Source organism: Alosa pseudoharengus, unplaced genomic scaffold, assembly GCF_046254945.1.
Source record: "Alosa pseudoharengus isolate Yale_2024_CS ecotype anadromous, Long Island Sound unplaced genomic scaffold, YU_APseudo_1.1 YU_APseudo_1.1_scf_18, whole genome shotgun sequence".
Lineage (NCBI taxonomy): Eukaryota > Metazoa > Chordata > Actinopteri > Clupeiformes > Clupeidae > Alosa > Alosa pseudoharengus.
Genome location: NW_027468650.1, coordinates 33,395,232 through 33,415,097, shown reverse-complemented (window position 1 = coordinate 33,415,097; position 19,866 = coordinate 33,395,232). Strand labels below are relative to the sequence as shown.

The 19,866-nt window shown below is 39.8% G+C and overlaps 1 protein-coding gene across 1 annotated transcript; it reads right to left on the bottom strand.

The window, feature by feature from the left end:
• Nucleotides 1–3,081: 3,081 nt before the first annotated feature.
• Nucleotides 3,082–19,443, bottom strand: gkup (glucuronokinase with putative uridyl pyrophosphorylase). Its single transcript, XM_076291004.1, has 23 exons — nucleotides 19,185–19,443; nucleotides 18,481–18,587; nucleotides 17,448–17,492; nucleotides 17,193–17,346; nucleotides 16,917–16,988; nucleotides 16,749–16,837; nucleotides 15,608–15,764; nucleotides 14,406–14,483; nucleotides 14,189–14,280; nucleotides 13,831–13,936; nucleotides 13,639–13,718; nucleotides 13,239–13,307; nucleotides 12,934–12,994; nucleotides 12,610–12,626; nucleotides 11,903–11,960; nucleotides 11,503–11,595; nucleotides 10,937–10,997; nucleotides 10,696–10,809; nucleotides 10,548–10,605; nucleotides 10,198–10,266; nucleotides 7,878–7,941; nucleotides 5,835–5,906; nucleotides 3,082–5,747 (listed from the first exon to the last, which is right to left on the bottom strand). The coding sequence occupies exons 1-23, from the start codon at nucleotides 19,239–19,241 to the stop codon at nucleotides 5,670–5,672; spliced, it is 1,851 nt and encodes a 616-aa protein (XP_076147119.1). The 5' UTR covers nucleotides 19,242–19,443; the 3' UTR covers nucleotides 3,082–5,669.
• Nucleotides 19,444–19,866: the final 423 nt, after the last annotated feature.

Sequence of the window (19,866 nt, the reverse complement as noted above, 5' to 3'; positions counted from 1 at the left end):
ACTTTTTTTTCTTCATTATTATGTTAACATGAAGTGGAATAACACATGTATTAACTTACATTAAAAATATATACATATTTTCATGGTCAAATATTTTTTTGAAAACATGCTCAACCAAACGGTTGAAGTGCCAGTTTATGGTAAAAGTCAGGTCCGTATAGATAATACTAGAAAACATGACAAAGTTTATGAATTAATCATAACCATTACATACTGTTTTCAAATGTATACTACTACTGTAAACACAGCATATACTGTACATGTTTAAAAAGCATGCATACGCATGAAATATATCAAATAGGCTTATTAGCTATGCTAATCTATGCTAATTCAATACATTTTGGTCTGTACCATGAATGGGAAACTGATTCAACTATATAAAGTAGTTATATAGTTGAACCAGTTTTTCCTAAATGGCACAGACCCAAATGTATCAGCCATATACCCGATTTACCAATACCCAAAGTGTTATGCATGGGCTGCATACTAATGAGGAGGGTGGGACATGTCTCATATCATGTTAGATCACATCCTGAGGGTCTAAGCTTTCAGAAAATATATGGTTTATATAGTTGAACCAGTTTTTCCTAAATGGCACAGACCCAAAGGTATCAGCCATATACTGATTTACTGTACCAATACCCAATGTGTTATGCATGGGCTGCATACTAATGAGGAGGGTTGAACATGTCTCATGTCATGTTAGATCACATCCTGAGGGTCTAAGCTTTCAGAAAATATATGGTTTATATAGTTGAATCACAAAAATGAACTATACTTATGGATGCTGAATAGTCGTTCACCATATAAAACTAATAGTCTTCATTTCATTGCTTGAGTCATTACATACAAAATTGGTGAACTAGTTATCAAATTCTGTCACAATGCTGTAGAATTACAAAGAGCATATACAGTAAAACTGTGAAACGTACATATTCAGTGTCTTGTACTCACTTACTCCCCTAACTACAGCAATTTGTAACTTTACTGTAGTTTTCAAATGGCTCAAGTGCTGTCTTGAGCATTTTCAGGTAGTGTCAGTGTTCTGACCTTTTTTTGCATGGGAAAACACTGAGAGCATAAACTGTCGTAATGAAAACATGAGAGCCATTTGACTTTCTTGTTCATAAACGATGGGGTCAAGACTTCTCATTTTGATGACACTGGCAGTTTTGTGGACATAAATACTTGCTTTTAAGGAATGGACTATCCATTTTGAGCAAGTGACGTGCTTTTGCAGGGTATCCACTAGGTTTTGCAGTTTGCACTAATTGTTTTGAGAAATGCACTAACTGCTGTGCAAATGTTAATAGTCATGTGAGAAAAGCACCAAAGCGACTGAGAAAAACTGTAAGATTACTTGTCCACATTTCCAATACGCTCCTTTATAGAGTCGTTTGGCTGTCATGGAGATCTAACCTCTCTAGCGATGCATACCTTATTGAGGAACAGTCCAGCCTTCAGCAATGAACCTTTGTGTAACTTTGTGATGTTTTGTCTTGCCATTGGGTACAAATAAAAGACCACAATGATGCAGCATTAAAATAAAGATGTCTGCACTGACAGTGTTGACATTATATGACTGGCTCACTCTGGAAGATGACAAAGTGCAGAATGATAGGGCCTATACATCTCCAGCAGATGCATCCATCCGAAGCTGTTTTTCATCAGTATTTGAGCTCTTACAGTAAAACTGATGACCTTGTTGCCATCAGAGATTTGTTTTGCCAATTTGCACTAGTTTTTGTGAGGCACCCTCTTCAAGAAAAGTGGATCTTTATCCTTCCCTTGGAGTTGGCGATGCAACCAGAACCTCTGTTTAAATCTGTGCAGTTGTGGAGCACTTCATTGGCTTCATCAGACATGTTTATTCTGCACATGAGGTCAGTCAGTTATCCAACAAAGTCCAGGAAATGAGAAGACTGAGAACCCTTAAAATGTTATAAGGTATGTTTTTGAAGGTAAATAGATTCTAAAACACCCTCAATTTGATTTTGACGATGCAGTCATGTGAATGAGTGATAAACACAACTCACAATGTTGTAAATAACGGTCCTGTCATGTAGTTGGAAAGCCTGGAGCACGATGCCAAGACAAATCAATTAGCAACCCAAAGGAACATTTCTTGCCATGAAAATGTTTTTTATTTGTCTCATAAGAAACAAATCAGATCTTATTGAGATGTCATCAGTTTATCCTAAGGAACCCTTTGGAAAAATAAAGTGAGATAAGAATAGATTGAGAAGGAAAAATAGAACAAAATATTTTGAGATTTTAATTTGAATTTAGGTTAAGATTTAGATTAGGGCCAGGAAAGGGCCTCCCTCTTGTCTCAGCACATGTCCAATTTCAGTTCAATAAAACTTTTTTTTCTCACTCTATGTTGATGGGAAGCTAGCTTGCCTTTATCAATGCCAACTGTGCTGCTGTTGGTCTTCACAAGGCTAGTTGGTTCAGTCATTATTTTAAACAATAAAACAAGGAATCTCTGTATGTGAGAGTGTGTGTTCTTTGTATATTTCTAAAACCATTCATCTAACCACCTTCACACGACGTCTAACAACCCAAACGAGCACAGTGTTATGGCCTATGCAGATTACATTCTTCCAAGATGGTCTTTTACGATTGACCAAGTCAGACATTACATGTCGTCAGTGTCAGTGTCAACCATAAACTGTATAAAATAGGTGTCAACACGGGAGTTTTAGAAGATTCCCCAAAAATTCTAACATGCTAGACTATTGGTCATGGAGTCTAAAACGTCACAGACAATAAATCGCGGGTCGTTGAATAGGCTATGTCACAATACAAGACGCGTTCCAGTGGACGCAGTGTTTGCATGTTTTTAATGGTAGATGTTTTGGAGGATTAAGAATATATAGTATGTCATACCTGACTTCTCACTACACCTAAATCAGAGTCCACAGATTAAAAATGTACATTTAAAAATAACTTATACGGAGATCATTCTTTAAATGACACATTTCACTTGAAGTGCTTAAGGGCTCTAGATTTTCTCCACTCTTAAGTCTAAATATCCGTAAGAAACACATTTACTGCAGAAATCACTATAATACAGTATCTGTTCAGGAAATTTTAATTTTCAAAAACATTGTACATTATCACAATATTATACCTCACTGATGATCTAACATGGACTGTTAACACCCAGCACACACTGAGGAAATCTAGGCAAAGACTGTATTTCCTACGTCAGCTGAGGAAGTTCAAAGTATCAGCACCCATCTTGAAGGCCTTTTACTCCTCAGCTGTGGAGAGTGTCCTGACAAATAGCATCATCACTTGGTATGGGAACTGTACAACCCGTGACTGCAGTGTACTACAGAGAGTGGTGCGATCTGCCGAACGTACCATCAGAGCACCTCTCCCTACCCTGCAGGAGACCTACAAGAAAAGACTATGTACCAGGGCCCAAAGTATTGTAAAGGACACATCCTGACTTTTTCAAAAGACTGAGGTCAGGCAAACATCTCTGCTGCTACAAGACCAGAACAGAGAGACTGAGGTGGAGTTTTTTTCCTCAAGCAATTCGTATCCTGAACACACACAAGACTATATAAACTTTTTTTAATGTTTTTTTATTACACACTTGCAAATGGACTGTACACACACTGCACTTTTTATTCTCTCTTGCTATTTCTTGATCTTCCTTTCTTCACACTTGCACAAAAAAAGCTGAACACCAAATGAAATTTCACTACATGCTTTACGTTAGTATTGCTATGTATGTGACAAATAAACCTCCTTGTATCCTTGTATTAATTACTGTCGCATTTAACAATGAGATTGTTGCATTTTACACTGAGATTTCACAACTCTCAAGGTCACTTTAATTCTCAATTATATATTGAAATTAGCAGGGAGGAGTCATCACAATTAATTTTCTCTCATTTGGAGTTTTCACATTGCATTTCATTTTTGATCACTGATTTCATTGTCTGGCAGCTGTTGTTTTATCAAATGATATATATCACACAACTTCTTTACTATTTGAAAAAGAATGGCTTCATGTCGATGATATGCACGCAGATAGGCATTATGTCTGCCCATAATGATGTACACTCCCTCAGAGCGTCTGGCATTGCACAATCTAGCTTGGTTGTTCTGACCAAGGTGGCAGCTCTTTGTGAATTGAGTGCTCCCGTGGCACTAAACAGGTACCCATTACGTAAAAAAAATGTATAAAAATGTGAATTCCTCCATTGTGTTATTTTATAGAAACAATCTTTTTCCTGGTGTAAGTTTGTATGTTTATAATATAGAAAGTAGTTTGGTCTACATAATTCCTATAGTTTCCAAAATTCAATTCACTCTGGCCTTTAGGACACTTCCTGGATCTACTGCTGGCCCCTCTTGCCCACTGTCCTCTGACGAGCGTCTGCTGTGTCGGCCTTCCATCAACACTAAGAGGTCACAGTCAAGACTTTTTTCTTCTGTGATTCCTCGTTGGTGGAATGATTTATGTACGTAATGCTTTCCTTTCTAGTGATAGTTTTGGCATTGGCATTTAGCATTTTCATCTGTTTACCTTGTATCTAATGAATTCTCCTTACAGAGTCATGGTTTGTATATGTTTATGGCTACTGTTATTATGGTGATTTGCTATCGTTACTATTCTGTTCAAATGAATTAGTATACTACCATATATAGTATTTTCATGAGGGCTACTTTTTTCTTTTTGTTTTTTTTGCCTTTATTCGGATAGGACAGTGAAGAGGGACAGTGAAGAGTGACAGGAAGTGAGTGGAAGAGAGATGGGGTGGGATGCGAGAAATGACCCAATGGGAGAGAGAGATGGGGTGGGATGCGGGAAATGACCCAGTGGGAGAGAGAGATGGGGTGGGATGCGGGAAATTACCCAATGGGAGAGAGAGATGGGGTGGGATGCAGGAAATTACCCAATGGGAGAGAGAGATGGGGTGGGATATGGGAAATGACCCAATGGGAGAGAGAGATTGGGAAATGACCCAATGGGAGAGAGAGTTGGGGTGGGATGCGGGAAATTACCCAATGGGAGAGAGAGATGGGGTGGGATGCGGGAAATGACCCAATGGGAGAGAGAGATGGGGTGGGATGGGAAATGCCACAGCGCCCCCTACTATCTGACTACTTTAAACTGTAAATTATTATTGATAATGTTTATTGTTATTATTTTATGTCCCTTTGGACAAAAAGGGGACAGAGGGTATCACCATCTGGAATTGCAATTTGGTGCACCTGCTTTCGTTGGAATTATGTGTTTCAATATGAATTGCAATTACAGTTACTTAGAGCTACAGTTATACAGTACAGATGTAATCATATGTAATAAAGGAAACATGTTTTATATACACGTTTTGTGTCCCTGCCCACCCACTCAATGTTACATTCAATGGCCTTAACAGCATATCCACATATATAAAAAGGAAAATATGAAACATTCATCAAACTGTATATAAGAAATAGCACTCCAGCACATACTGCTTCTGAGGACTACTTGTCGGAAATATGGTATTGGACTGTTGCCAAATCTGCCACAAACAATGCTTACTTTCCTTATAAAATTAGCCCGCATTTTGTTGAAAATGTGCTACCGGTATTAGCATATGTGTTCATATCTCATATCTTTGTTGCTAATTACTCACAAATTTAAGGCCATGACTCGTACTCTAAGGACGAGAGGGATCATAAGGTATTATGTTACAGAAAACACAACCAGCCTCTTGAAAGGCCTTCTTCATCTCGACCTGAAACAGAAACACACTGGGTTAAGCACCCGAGAGCCTAATAAAGGCAAATGAATTAGGGGTCTTTTAAAACGAGCGCATTAATACCATCTGATCTGGATCCAAACACAGACCGACCACAGCCCCTCCACTGCCAGGAAACTTCACAGACGAACCAAACTGCAGAGCAGACCAGTATGAAGAATGACACATGCTCATGAATAAGGGAAGGCCACTGAAGAAAGCAGGCCATTTTTGGTAAAAGCTCCAAAGACAAGTTCTTCAGTGGCACTATGTTACACTATGCTTTTCATGAATATTAGGACATCTTGTCAAAGGTTGATAACTCTATTTCATATTCGTATATATGAATATAAAGAAAAAGAACCGCATTCACAGTTCCTTTAAAAAAGAAAAACTTTGAATCGCCCCATTGACATTTCAAGCAGAAAGCTCTTCCTCAGCATATCAATGGTGTAATCGCCATTGACACGCTGAGGAAGAGTTTTTTGCTTGAAATGTCCGTGGGGTAATTCGTTTTTTTTTTAAAAAAGGAACTGTGAATGCATTTATTTCTCTTTATATTCAGTTATTTACATGTAACATGTAAGGATCCAACACCCAGTGTGTAATTCTCAGGAGGTGTTGAGCGCGTTTTTCCATTGTTTTACGATATTCGTATCACACATTCACACATGTTAATTGATCTAGGAAATTTCCATCGGAGGTCCTGTAGTTCACTATTTACATTTATCACCCGGAGAGAAGAAATAGTATTTTCTGATTGGCTGGCGGGGTGGCTTTTAAGTAAGGGATAACGGCCTTCGAGGTGTCCTGTTATATGGAATTAATGGACGAGGGCGAGGGGCAAAGAACTCCCTGACCTGCCGCGGAGGGGAGTTGCCTCCGCCCGAGTCCATTAATTCCGTATAACTAGATAAACCTTGAAGGCCGTTATCCCGCTTATCACCCGGTTGCCACTGTAAAGCCATGCCTTTATAGCAAGCAAAGGAAACATGCGGTTCCGTTTAAAAAGAAGCCCACTAGTTCAGCTTGTTGTACAACTTTCGTTGGCCCTATAACAGTGATAGCGTGGACAGTCAACTTGTTTACAGTTGATTCCATGGTTACGAAGCCTTCAGGCTCAACTGTCGTCCTACTATGGTTGTTATAGTTACCATTCATAAGCATTGATATGGAACGGCAATCAAAGTTTTTTTACCAGATCTACTTCATAGGTGTCCCGTTATTCACCTCGGCGGCTGTTATCCCTTAATTACAGTATAGTATGTATGTTATATGGGAAAGGCTATTTGCACCCCTGGAACAATTAGCAGTGTATGCAATTCGTACCCTGGTGCAATTAGAAGTGAATTCTATTCGTACCCCCATCTGGTACAAATATCAATGTATGCTATTCGTACCCCGGTGCACAGAGCAATGTGTTCTATTAATACCCCGTCTGGAACAAATATCAGTGTATGCTATTTGTACCCCTGTGCATTTACTCTGGTATATTGATCACACAATGTAATTAAAAAATAAAAAAACAAGCAACATGTTTTTGTTGTTACGTCACAGGGTATGAACAGCTCAGCTGTGTAATAGACACTCTGAATAAGGTATGCTGTTTGCATCAATGTATAGTTAGAAGTGGATGCTATTTGTACTCTGGTGTATATAGCAATGTGAAATCGGTTTGAGCACCGATTTCTTGTTCAAATTGCGCACCTTCTCTCCAGAGACGTTGGTACACATGCACACTCACTCTGCCAAAATGCATCATGCGGGATACAAACCCCGGTCTCCCACGTACTAAGCCGTGTCTGTGACCACTGCACTATCGCTTCTACAACTAGATGGGTGTTTGAAGGTAAATCTATAGTTTATAGGCCTGAGCGTCATACTCAAGAAATTTCTGTTAACTAACAAACTGACGGTTGTATGTGTTCACTGAACGAAGATTATGAAAATAAAACACATATTTTCAATCTAAAACTTAATTTGAACATATATTAGTGCCGAAACCTTTCAGAATTCTTTGTACCAGGGGTGTAAATAGACACTCCGATGATATATACAGTTGACGATGATCATATAAGAGTTGTCAGAGGATTGATAAAAAGGCAACAATAAATGTAGTTCACATACCTGTCTTGCTATCTGAATCATCTTCAGATTCCCAGGTCCCAAACAGTCATCTGTGTATATGGACCTGTTGAAAAATATACAGGATTTATGAACTCAATCAGACCCAATTATATGTAAAGTAAAGATGAACGTATACTGTAATATCGGTTTCTGATTGTGTTTTTTTTTTTACAGTATACAGTAAAAATGGGTAATTTGTCACACATGTCTGACACATAATTGCACATGGGTAATTTGTGTGTGATGTGCCACCATGTGATAAAAATAATGAGCCTGAGGGAACTATGGCATGGGAAGCAAATTTGTGGGCAAATTTGTGGCTACCGTTACAGTTCATTGAAAGAATGCTTAATTTCTTCAGGAAAGATTATGAAATTAAAAGCAAACCTTCCTGGCTCCATGTCTTTAATATGTATATCCTAAAATAGCGATGATGAAAATATGATGATTTATTGGATTACAGCAGTATTTCAAACTAACCGTTTCACCTTAATCAGTAACACAGAGACATATTCTATCTTGTATTTCAGCCTGTTTGAATGGAGTTTAAAGAGGCCATTCTGTAGTTAGGCAACATTGTGTACATCATCTACAATATTCTGTTGAATGAAACATCAGAGGCAAAGTCTGATTTGCATTAAACATGCCATAAAGAATGATGACTGCCATTTACTTATGTCTGTTTCAAATTATTTCAGAGAAAAATTGAGCATTGCTCTTTTTTATTGAAAGGGTTGCAACAAATGTGGCCATGGTTGTGGCTTCTGCTTCGAGGCCACCTTGTGTAGGCAGGCTGACACCCGATCAATTCTCATCTCGACTGAAATTGAGAATGGTCTGGCTTTGATCACTTTCGATTTACAAGTGGTGTAACCAAAAGTGAAATTAAACTTAATTAAACTCTCATGAAATCTTTTTTTAAAAGAACAGCAAACATATTTCTTAACGGAAGGTTTTAAATGCAGATATTTACTCAATTCAAGAGAAAATATGTGTTTATGTTGTTTAACATTGATTATATCAGTGCAGTGTTAGGATAGGTTAGGGTCACATGGTAGGGATAGCACTAACTTACAGACAGGGCTCCAGTGATGCCCCTGTGTCTAATTGGTTAAATAGGACCTGTCCTCACCTTCGTGGGAGGCAATTAGTTTTGTAAGGCTTAGCGGTAGCTGAGGCCTGTTGTCTCCCCATGCTGCTGCCATTTGGATTCATGCTTTGTTTTGGAATGACCACCATTAAACTAAAATTTTAACTGTATGAACATCAACGCTTGGGCTGGCCGTATAGAATTATGGATGGAGCACAGGGCAAGCAGTCACACCGCAGGTATGTTGACCGCTATCGGTCTAGGTTTTTAGCAATCAGTTGATCAAAGTCTCAGCCAGTCAGTAGTCAAGTCAGAAATCTCAGAGAGTTTTTCACGGCACCAGAGACCCATGTCGTGTTGCTAACAGACGCAGTCTGAGGTTACAAAGAAAAGGCACACTTCTTATAGGACTTTGGCAAATCTTTGGCAATCTCCAAGTATGGTATGTCAGGAATCAAGATGAGCACATCACCCGTTTTTGCCCAACATTGTATACAAGGATGTAACCCCTAACAACCGACATCAGTCATATTAACCCAAAGGCTGACCTAACATACATGAAGGCACCAACCTCCCTAGTAGGAGATGGCCGCTCCAACTCAGGGCCCCTTCTATCTTAACAAACATGCACTCTTAGGCCCAATCACCTTGAGGAAGAATGCCACTGATGCTAAACATCTCTCATCAACCCGATTTCTGTTTACTCATATTCTTTAAGGCTAGAAATTTCTTACTACACTGCTCCTTGAAGCTCCTGCCAAACTGACATGCAGACAAGCACACATCAGTTAGGAGGACCTACTTCCATGTTTGTGCACTTCACGTAGGGCTATCGTGTTGGGCTAGCATGTAGGGCTAGTGTGTAGGGTTAGCGTGTAAAGTTATCAAATAGGGGACTTCCGTGCTTGTTTCTGTTGTGGTGCAAGTTGCAGGAGGCTTTTAGTTAAGTAACAATACTCTAGACAACAAAGAGCTTGGGCCTGCACCCCAGGCTAACAGCAGTCATAGTGTTCAACGCACTACTAACATACTCCTGTCCGTCATCATAGAAAAGCCCAGCCCATGCCAGATAAGCAGTTGTGATTGGTTCCTGGATTTTTGGTGATCGGGGAATGGTCTTGAATGGGGGCGTTGCCAGACAGAACTGCTAACCAAATTAAAATGTGCTCACAGATTCATCTGGGTTCATCCAGGCTTTACCATGTGTGCAAACAAATGCAGAGGTCCTACCTTCGTAGCTCCAGGTTCTTGTCCATTAACTGAGCAAGCATTGCCCAGTCCTTACTTTGTATGGCCAACCTGAATGAGCAATCGATAAATGATAGAATGTCTTATCATCTGGAGAAATGTAGATACAAATAGAGAAATAGAATAGAAATAGAGAAATACAAATAGAATTGAGAATAACAAAGTATGTAGTATGTGGCTTTTCCATCTAAAACAAGTGCACTAGCTGCTAACAGACATGCCTTTCATAAACGCTAGATAGCCTGCTATCTGACTGACATTGAAGAATGATATGATGACGTTAGGGACAACACAGAAATGCACAGTGTACAGCCAGGGTAGTCAGCACAAACCTTGCTTGGTCAGTTAGCTCAGCAAAAGACTTCATGGCTTCAATAACTTCAGTCTCTCCTATCGGAAAGACGGAAAAAAATATCAGTAACACAGGCGTGGGTTAAAGAAACCTCTGATTTGAAGTATTTAACTCTGCCTGAAATGTACCATTAAGCCATCGCTGTCTAACATTGCTGTGTATTCGGCCTGAATCACTGGGATCCCCCAAATAGGCCAACCAGAAAGGTGGAAGACTGTCCATGTTCATGCCAATGTACTCTCCTATGCATCAGAAACACACAGTGAGACTCACACCATAAAGGACCATTCCACCATTTAGATGTAGTTTACATGTAGAATGTGTACAGTGCAGACATGCTAGAGTTAAACAGCATTCATAAAATCGTACCATGTCCCTTTGCATCCATCAGCTGCTTACTGAAATCCATGTATACCAGTCCTTCATAGACCTGTGACCAAACACATTTACATCAATTTCATTTATCCAAAGTGACTTACATATGTCAATTACATTACAGAACAACTCAGGGTTAAGTTCCTTGTTCAAGGACACAACAGTAGTACTGCATGCTAGCCCAGCTCCTTAGCCACTACGCTAAGGCGATGATAGTACACAGGGAAACATTTAGAGCTGAACTTTTAGACTTTTTGGATCCATGTAATAATTGAACATAATTGACAGTTTCCCAACTGATCATCAAATTTCTCCAGATAAGAGTATGTTGTCCAATACCAATGGCAACGGGCCAACATAACACTGCTCAAGCATCATTGCTAAAAATGTTGCCCTGAGTATAATCACCTTTTAGAGTGAACTGACACAATTAAAAGTAAATACTTACTATATTCTCTCTCAAACTGGCACAATTCTTTACTTTGACCTGTTATTTTACATAAAATATAATAATATATTTTATTATATATATATATATATAATAAAACTTCATAGGTCACCTGAACCACCCTGTCCTGGAGCCCAGCGGTGATGAAGAGTTCATCGGTCTCAACATTTAAGATGAAGTTGGCCCTCACTGGTTTGCGGAGGTCCTGACAAGAGAAGAAGAAAACAAGATGATTTAGTCAATAGTTATGTGATTAATTAATGCCTAATTTGTGATTAATTAATGCATAATTGCTATGTGCATTTATTTAATATAGATATTATTATTATCAAAAGGCCTTATAGCATGGTCTTCACAGTTAATATGAATATTAGAACGCAGTCGCTCAGTTAAGACAACAAAATGTTTTGACAAAGAAAACTTAAGTCTAAAGTGCCACCCAGTGGCTGTAAATATAATGCAACAGCAGCAGACTAAATTGCCCAACATCATTTCCAAGACTGGACACTTACATTATCTGTAATGTTGTAGAATTTCATCAGGCACTTCAGGGTTGCAGACACAATAGCACTTTCAATGTGAAGATGAAAATATGATTGTCACATGTATGTTTACATGTATGCCAAACCTGCTGGTAACTCTTACACATATTTCTATATGAAGCTGCCATGTTAATACCTAGACACTAGAACAGTTTTAGTACCGAAGAGATAATTACCCAAAAAGACAGTGACTGATGTTGTTACAGCAAAGACAACTTAAAAGCAAAGCATTAAAAACCTTGATGTGGTGATGATGGCCAAAGCCTTAAGGTGACCTTAGCAACAATAATCCTGGTCTGTCTCAATCAGTCATCCTCCTCCATGTAACTGTCTTAGCCATCACTGATGAGCATCCCCAATTAGAATAGCTGGTAACCATAGTAACCACGCCATAGTAAGTACGTAAGTAAGCAACAGGGAGGCTACACTGGGCAGATAACTGAAGCTTTATGTTTGCGGAGCATCTGCAGCAACATTTAGCCTCCACTGTAATCAATGGAAGCGGTTACACCATAGACGATAATGGCATGTACATTTGAAAAAGTTAGGCCAGTCTTCTAAATCCATTTCTACGCTCTGCAAACAGAGTGCTTCACTAGCGGGCCCAGTGTAGCCCAGGCCTAAGTCAGTAAGTGGCCTCCTTGACAAAATGAGAAATGACAGTTCAGAGCACTTACCTGCTTCCAGCCAGTCCCTACATAAGAGACAGAAACCAGATGACAAGGGTCAAAAAGGGACACAATACTCCTGAATATTCATCAAGGACAAGCAGCCTTTTCATAACGCATCTGCAGCATAAAAAGTGTCCAATCATATCACATCTGCAGCATAAACAGTGTCCAAGCATAACGCATCTGCAGCATAAAGAATGTCCAAGCATAACGCATCTGCAGCATAAACAGTGTCCAACCATAACGCATATGCAGCATAAAGAGTGTCCAAGCATAACGCATCTGCAGCATAAACAGTGTCCAACCATCTGAAAAAAACACAGTACTCACCACCTGCCGTGGGATGTTGGTGTCATACTTGAGAGTAAAATTCTGCTTTCGCAAAGCAATTCTGAAAAAGAATGGTGCATGTCAAGGCATACCTTTTACTGACAAGAATGTTGAATGACCTACAACTTTATTTGATTTAATTAATGTCAATAGCAGGGACTTCTACTGTACAGCACCATAGACTTTGTCTTAAAGTGCTTTGTAGAGCCCATGGCTGAAACCAGGACGGAGTCTCTCTGATAGACCAAGGAGTTGTGTCAGTAATTTATTCCTGAGAATAAAAAATAAGTCATAACATTTCTTACCCTTGTTTGGAGCAGAATTGATAGAATTTCTTGCAGGTAGCCTGTAGTAGGCGTAGACCCCCCAGGTACCTAGAGAGCAGCAGGGAAACCCGTTAGGCACTGTCCAGAGCTTGATGCAAACCACTGCACTGTCCTGCATGCAACCAGGGACATTCTGCACCAGCATCAGTGCAGTAGTTCACTGTCTTATTGCAGTTAAGAAAGCATGCCATTTACTCTTGACAATTCAGCAGAAAAATCATTAAAGAATGAAAAGAGGTGAAGTTATTTATGTGGTAACTAAAGACAGATGTACCAGCATTTATCCATTGAAAGAAGAAAAAAAAACACAGACAGTACTACATGGCATGGCACGACAGGAGCTTAGTAATAATTAGTAACAAGTGGTTAGTGTGCTAACCCTTCTTTTCTGCTGATGTGGTAGAGGTCCTGCAGACTGCCAAATTCTGTGGGGTCATTGAGTGGATGAGGAAGAAGGACCTACGGTTCATACAGAAAACAACCGTATATACTGTAGCAGATGCTGTAGTGCAGTAAGGGAAATCTGTCATGAGTATTACAAGACAAGTAGAAGACTGGATGTTCACATTACCAGAGTCTGGCTTTCCAGAAGTGTGACCTCGGCCCAGAAGTTAGAGATGGACATAGCAATTGTTTTGCCGTGAAAGCCATCTGAAGGGTTCCCCATAAGTCCAACTCTGTGATTGGGCAACACACTCCATCAGTATGGTCATAGAGTGAATCATTTGGCTTGTAAATGTGCTATCATTTTGGTATGTAAATGTGCTATATTCTTCTCTTCATGTTGATGTAAATGTACAGCTACTGTATCTTCTGCTACTGTCTTATCACAAAAGCTTTGGAAAATTACAAAATATTGACTAAGATGGCAGCACTTGACATTCCACCATTTTCCATTTCAAGAGGAAATTGAGAGTATCACTAGTTACCTGGCAAATGAACGGCATGTAATGGGCTTGACAGGAGGCTCTCGTTGCTTGGCAGAATAGTGGGCCAACCATTTGGCATATTCTGACAGCCCCTGTAACGTGTTGAAATATAAGCATTGTGTTTTGACAATGCTATGTGTACATGTGATTAATGATGTGATTGGTGACCCTAATGAGTGATCAATGATGTGATTGGTGACCCTAATCAGCTACACACCACTTGGCCAATAAGCTGAAACCCGGTGGGAAGCTTCATGCCGAACACAGGCATTTCCTGGATGTTGATGAACCACTCCTGTAGTGAAAGCACATCAGATGCAGTATTGGATCAATGGTTTGGGCTAAGCATACAGAGGAGATGGCAATCAAACCACAACTGGTATTAAAAGTGTTGTGAGTGCCATAGGATAACGAGTGAATCTGTTCTAATTTGCCACTATTTACCCAACTGTGAGCAATATGTGTTGACTTTTATAGGTTTTTTACATATGTTTACCTAGAGATTGGCAGGGTTTTATTTCAGTTAGCCTAATAGCTGGTTTGATTTGCATTGAGAGATGATCTTATGGAAAGTACCCCATGCCAATCTCTAGGTATGGTGAAGGGTATGTGATGATGTGGGGCTATTTTAATTCCAAAGGCTAAGGGAACTTTATCAGAATTCCCAACCTTCGGCGGTCTGCTAATTTTGAATAACAGACCGTTGCTAGGTATAACAGACCGCTGTCAAGGAAAATGGGCTTTGTGCTTCTAAGTCAATTCTTTCATATCACTACGCAAGGATTGGAACTTCATTCAAAAGTGAAAGCAGACGGTTGATCAGCTGTGTTCTAAGGAATGTTTGATTCAAGTTCAGCGTGTGTTGTTGCGAACTATTTGTTTCTCAGCAAAAGCCATGATGAAACGGTAACAAATAGGCTATAGCCTAGGCTATGTAGGCTAAAGAGTCATATCGTGGGGAGTTTATTGTGTCGTTTTGGTAAGTAGCCGTGTAATAAGCGGGATAATGCTGCGCGTCGGGGTCCGGTTCGCCCTGTCGGGACCTATCTCCCGACAATGACCGGCGTTCTATACATTATCCCTTACGCATAGTAGGCTATCCTGGATCCATGAAATAACTGGCCTTTAAAAATAAAAATCTGCCTGCCTCAATGGGAATTTAACATTGGGGTATGTATTTTATTTTGTTTTAAGGAAGAACATTTCCTGTATTTTAAGAAAGAACATGTATTTATCTATGATTCATTATTCATTCACAAAGAAAATTGGTGTCCTTAAGGGTTGGATTTTTTAATTAAGGCATTAGGATCAATTACCAAAAGAAGATTTTTTTATTTCTCTTTTTAGTCAACTTTAGCGTACAGGGTATGTAAACTTATGAGCACAACTGTAGATATATGTATGCATATTTAGACTGACCCAAAACTTCCCCATGGTGCGGGCACTGATATCCTGGGTTTTGGAGAGGAACTCTGACAGGTAGAGGAGCGTCTCCTTCTGTAGGCAGTAGAATACTACGCTGGCCAACCGAGACGATGTCTGGCCCTCAGGTGGCTTCTCCAGGAAGCAAGTGATCCTGGCAGATAAAGAGAGAGCGACATAGTGAATTCTCGCTTTCCTTCTTTCAAGTCAAGTTTATTTATATAGCACATTTCATACACAGAGGTCATTCAATGTGCTTTACATAAACAAAAGCAAACAGTAATAACAAATACAACCATAAAAGGGCAATAGTGAAATAATAGTTTAAAAGGTAAAGATAATAGTAATAGTAATTTTTAAAAAATCATAAAACGCACAAGGTAAAATGATTTAAAAATAGAGAATGATTAAAGACAAAATAAAAGACACAAGGTAGAATAATTTTCAAGACAGATTCAGAATTTATAACTCAGTGCAGTTAGCAGAAAGCATATGACAACAGTTTGGTTTTAAGTCTACATTTAAAACTGGCTACATTTGGGGCCTTTTTAATGTCATCCGAAAGTTGGTTCCAGAGCTGAGCCACATAGCAGCTAAAAGCTGCTTCACCATGTTTAGTTCTAACAGCAGGTTTAACTAACAGGTTTTTCTACTGAGACCTGAGAGGTCTGGAGTGTGTGTACTGATGAAGCATGTCTGAGAGGTATTTAGGTCCTGCTCCATTTAGTGATTTATAAACAAGCAGTAGTGCTTTAAAGTCAATTCTGTGACTTACTGGAAGCCAGTGCAGGGACTTAAGAATTGGAGTAATGTGGTCAGTTCTTTTAGTTTTTGTGAGAACCCTAGCTGCTGCATTTTGTATCACCTGAAGCTGTTTGATAGTCTTTTTAGGAAGGCCTGTGAAAAGTCTATTGCAGTAATCAACCCTGCTGGAGATAAATGTATGAATGAGTTTTTCTAAATCATCTTTTGACACCAGCCCTCTAAGTTTGGCAATCTTTTTGAGGTGGTAAAACGCTGATTTCATGTGGCTGTTTAAATGTAGATCACTGTCAATCAATACACCAAGATTTGCTTTCACCCACAACTAAACTGGAAATAGTGATCATTGTTTGCAATGTAATTTGTCCCTTCTCACCTGTGCGTGTCTGGGCACACCTGCACGATGCCACGGGAGTCGCTCTTCTCGCTCTCTTCCAGCTCATAGTATATTACCAGGTCTCCTGGCTACCAAGAAGAGAGACAACTATGTTGTAAAGCCCACTTCAATGTTTCATGTTTCAGTAGAAAAGGAATCCCCCCCTACCTTTGATCTATAGAACCGGACCACTTGTGCTATATCAAAGTTCTGGTCAGCACAGAGCATGTCTCCAGCAATCTAAAAAAATAAATAAAAAAAACACACATACTTAATATGCATTCACATCATTCGTTAACAACTTGTCTAAATCCAAAACAACTTAAAATGGATTGGAATGGATAGGGGGTCTTTAAATAACAGTTTGAAGCACTATGTTTAGCAAGGTATTCTAAAGGAGTAGGCCTATCTCAGCATAATTTCAGTCTGTCAACTGCAACTGACCACCATGATGTCATCTTTAAGTCCACGGCTTCGAATGGCTAACTCAAGGTCAGCCACGGCACCAAGACGATCTTCTAACGTGGTGCTCCCGTCATTTACCAAGTTCTCCACTGGAAAGTCATTAGCGGTCGCCCAGCGCTCATAATGTTTATACCTAAATAAAGAAAGCCCTTTTTGTTTCAAATTGCAATTCTAACTTCCAAAACATTAATGAATTTAAATAGATAATTGAAATAGATTATTGTCAATTCTCACTTGTCCGCATTTGTGACCAGATACACTTCAGTGAATAACTGTCTCCTGTAAAGAAACAATAATATTTAAAACAGAAGCTTATTCAAATAGCAATACATTATTGTAATAATATAATAAAAGAACAAGACAAAAGACCCATAAACTACATTAAATATCACAACGGTCCTCCTCCTGCAGCTTTTGGTCATATTCTGTGCACATTCACATGTGTCCAAAATTCCCTTTAAAATAAAGTAAACTTCTCACATACTGGGCCTTTGAGAGCAGTATTTCTGTCACTTCACAGAGGTCATATTAACGCTTTTGTGTCTTATCTCTCAAGTAACACGAATTTGCACAGTCATGAACACAGGGCATGCCATGAGGTTATGAGCATCAGGCTTCCACAAAGGTGTGTATGTATTAGGTTTATTATCAAAGGGGTCATTCAACATGCTGTGTGCTTGTATTCGTATACTGTGTCCGTATTTTGGAAGACTCTCTCTCTCTCATTGGGGGAACCCAGATATTTAGCTTGCAACATACTCATCCCACCGGCATGCGTGTGTCAGGGGAAGTCCGGTATGCTTTCATGACCTCACTACATCTCCAGCACCTTGTTCCCCCATGTTCCTTCCAACATTTCCACCTGGAAACTTCACCACACTCGTACCACAGTTGTACATAAATGTGCTCAGAATTAGTATCTCTATGTGTAGCCAATACCTTTCTGCACTCTGTCAACTATCTATCAGCTTAAATCTGGGTAAAGGGTAACGTAGGGTGGGGTAGAGCAGCGCATACAGGGCAAAGTCTGACTCAGAGGCACTATAGTGGAAAAAAGATTATAACCAGGGGCCTTATGTCTTTGCATGACACAAATACAGGGTGATCACTGTAAGACCTTGTGTACCATGCTGTTTCCGCTCTCAGTGCTCCACTGAGACACTTAGCTCTTGCTCTGAATGACTTTTGAATCACTTCTCACACTGTAGCAGTGTGAATGAAAAATGTGACACGTGACCTATGACTAGTAGGCTACTCCAAAACTCACGTGTTTACGGTTTCCCACCAAAAGTCCAGGATCTTCTTTCCTCCCACCCCAGGGAGCAGGGCCTTAGGAACTCCGGTCAGGTGACCATACAAACCTGTGTCATCATTCTGTCAAAACAGTGACACTTTATGATTATAACATAGGCCTATTCAAAACTATTATATGTCAGTGTTTTAAATCAGTGGGCTATTTTATTTAGTTAAAAGGGTTGGTGGTGGTCGGGAGTAATTCATCACTGATTGTCAAGCTTGAAGCTGGCAAGCACTGCTGCTGTAGTGTGGGTACCACTATGAAGTCCAGCATTGCCTTGGCTAATTTCTCAGAACCTCAGCTACATCATAGAGGATTAAACGACCGTAATCCCACTTCAACAACTATTGCAGTTTCCCCTCGTGACTGACTGAGCTCTGGAATTAATTCGAAACTTCCTGGATCTGGTCAATTGTAAATGTAATTAGCTGTCTTTCACACAGACTTGAAGTGAATTGTGATCTCGTGTCAGTCAGACTGACATCTCGGTGCATGTGCACAATCACAGGACGCAACTCACCTTAAAGTGATTTCCTTACGCAACAGTTTACGGATTTTAAACAACTCTACAGTTGATTTAAGGAGACATGAAAGCATGTTGCAAATAGTGTGTGCACAAGTGCAGTGCAGATGGTTTATGTTGTTAACCACAGCATTGGCTTAAAGCTACATACCTTCAACTGTGCCTGTAAAACCGTGTCATGCCCAGCAACTAATAAAATGCAGATCATCGTTGCGTTTCAGTAAGCTCTCAATCAATGAACGCTTGTTAACGTTACATTGTAGCAGCATCCGACACAAACTCGAACTCTAACCACGTCACCAAGTATGTTCACATTCAAATGTGCCATAATAAAAGTCTTTCCGCTTTGTAATCAAAGTAAAAGCACATCTTTCCTGTAGGCTGTAGACTATAATCGACAGTGTAGAGGTGTGTGGTAGAGGGTGACAATTTTTCGGGACTCCCGCGGGTCACGGTATTCCCGTGGGTTTCCCGCAGTACGGGAGTAAATGTCACTGTTGGTAACGTGATTGGGACGGGACAGGAAATAATAAACGGGAGCTGGCGGGAAGCCAAAAATTAGGCTATTAACTTAAAAAAATGACGCTGCAATGCAGTGAGTGCGCCCAAAGACGTGAGACATTTCGTTTTAGAAAAGATAACCAATTACAACCCACAATACGTTTGTTGTTGATTGGTAGCCTATCAGAGCAAGACAAGCAGCTGCCCTGTTCACAATCAATCAGCTTCAGATAGGCCCTGAGGCAAAATGGATGCAAAGAAACAGTTACAGGCGAAAGTGTCAGCAAAGGACGGCTCTATTCAATTGCACGAGCTGTCCGGGAAAAGCGATT

Coding starts and splice junctions, on each gene's coding strand:
- gkup (XM_076291004.1), bottom strand. CDS start 19,241: ATGATCTGCATTTTATTAGTTGCTGGGCATGACACGGTTTTACAGGCA. Junction 11,596..11,902: donor TCTACAACATTACAGATAAT/GTAAGTGTCCAG, acceptor TTCTCTTGTCAG/GACCTCCGCAAACCAGTGAG. Junction 10,998..11,502: donor TCCAGGACAGGGTGGTTCAG/GTGACCTATGAA, acceptor GTTTGGTCACAG/GTCTATGAAGGACTGGTATA.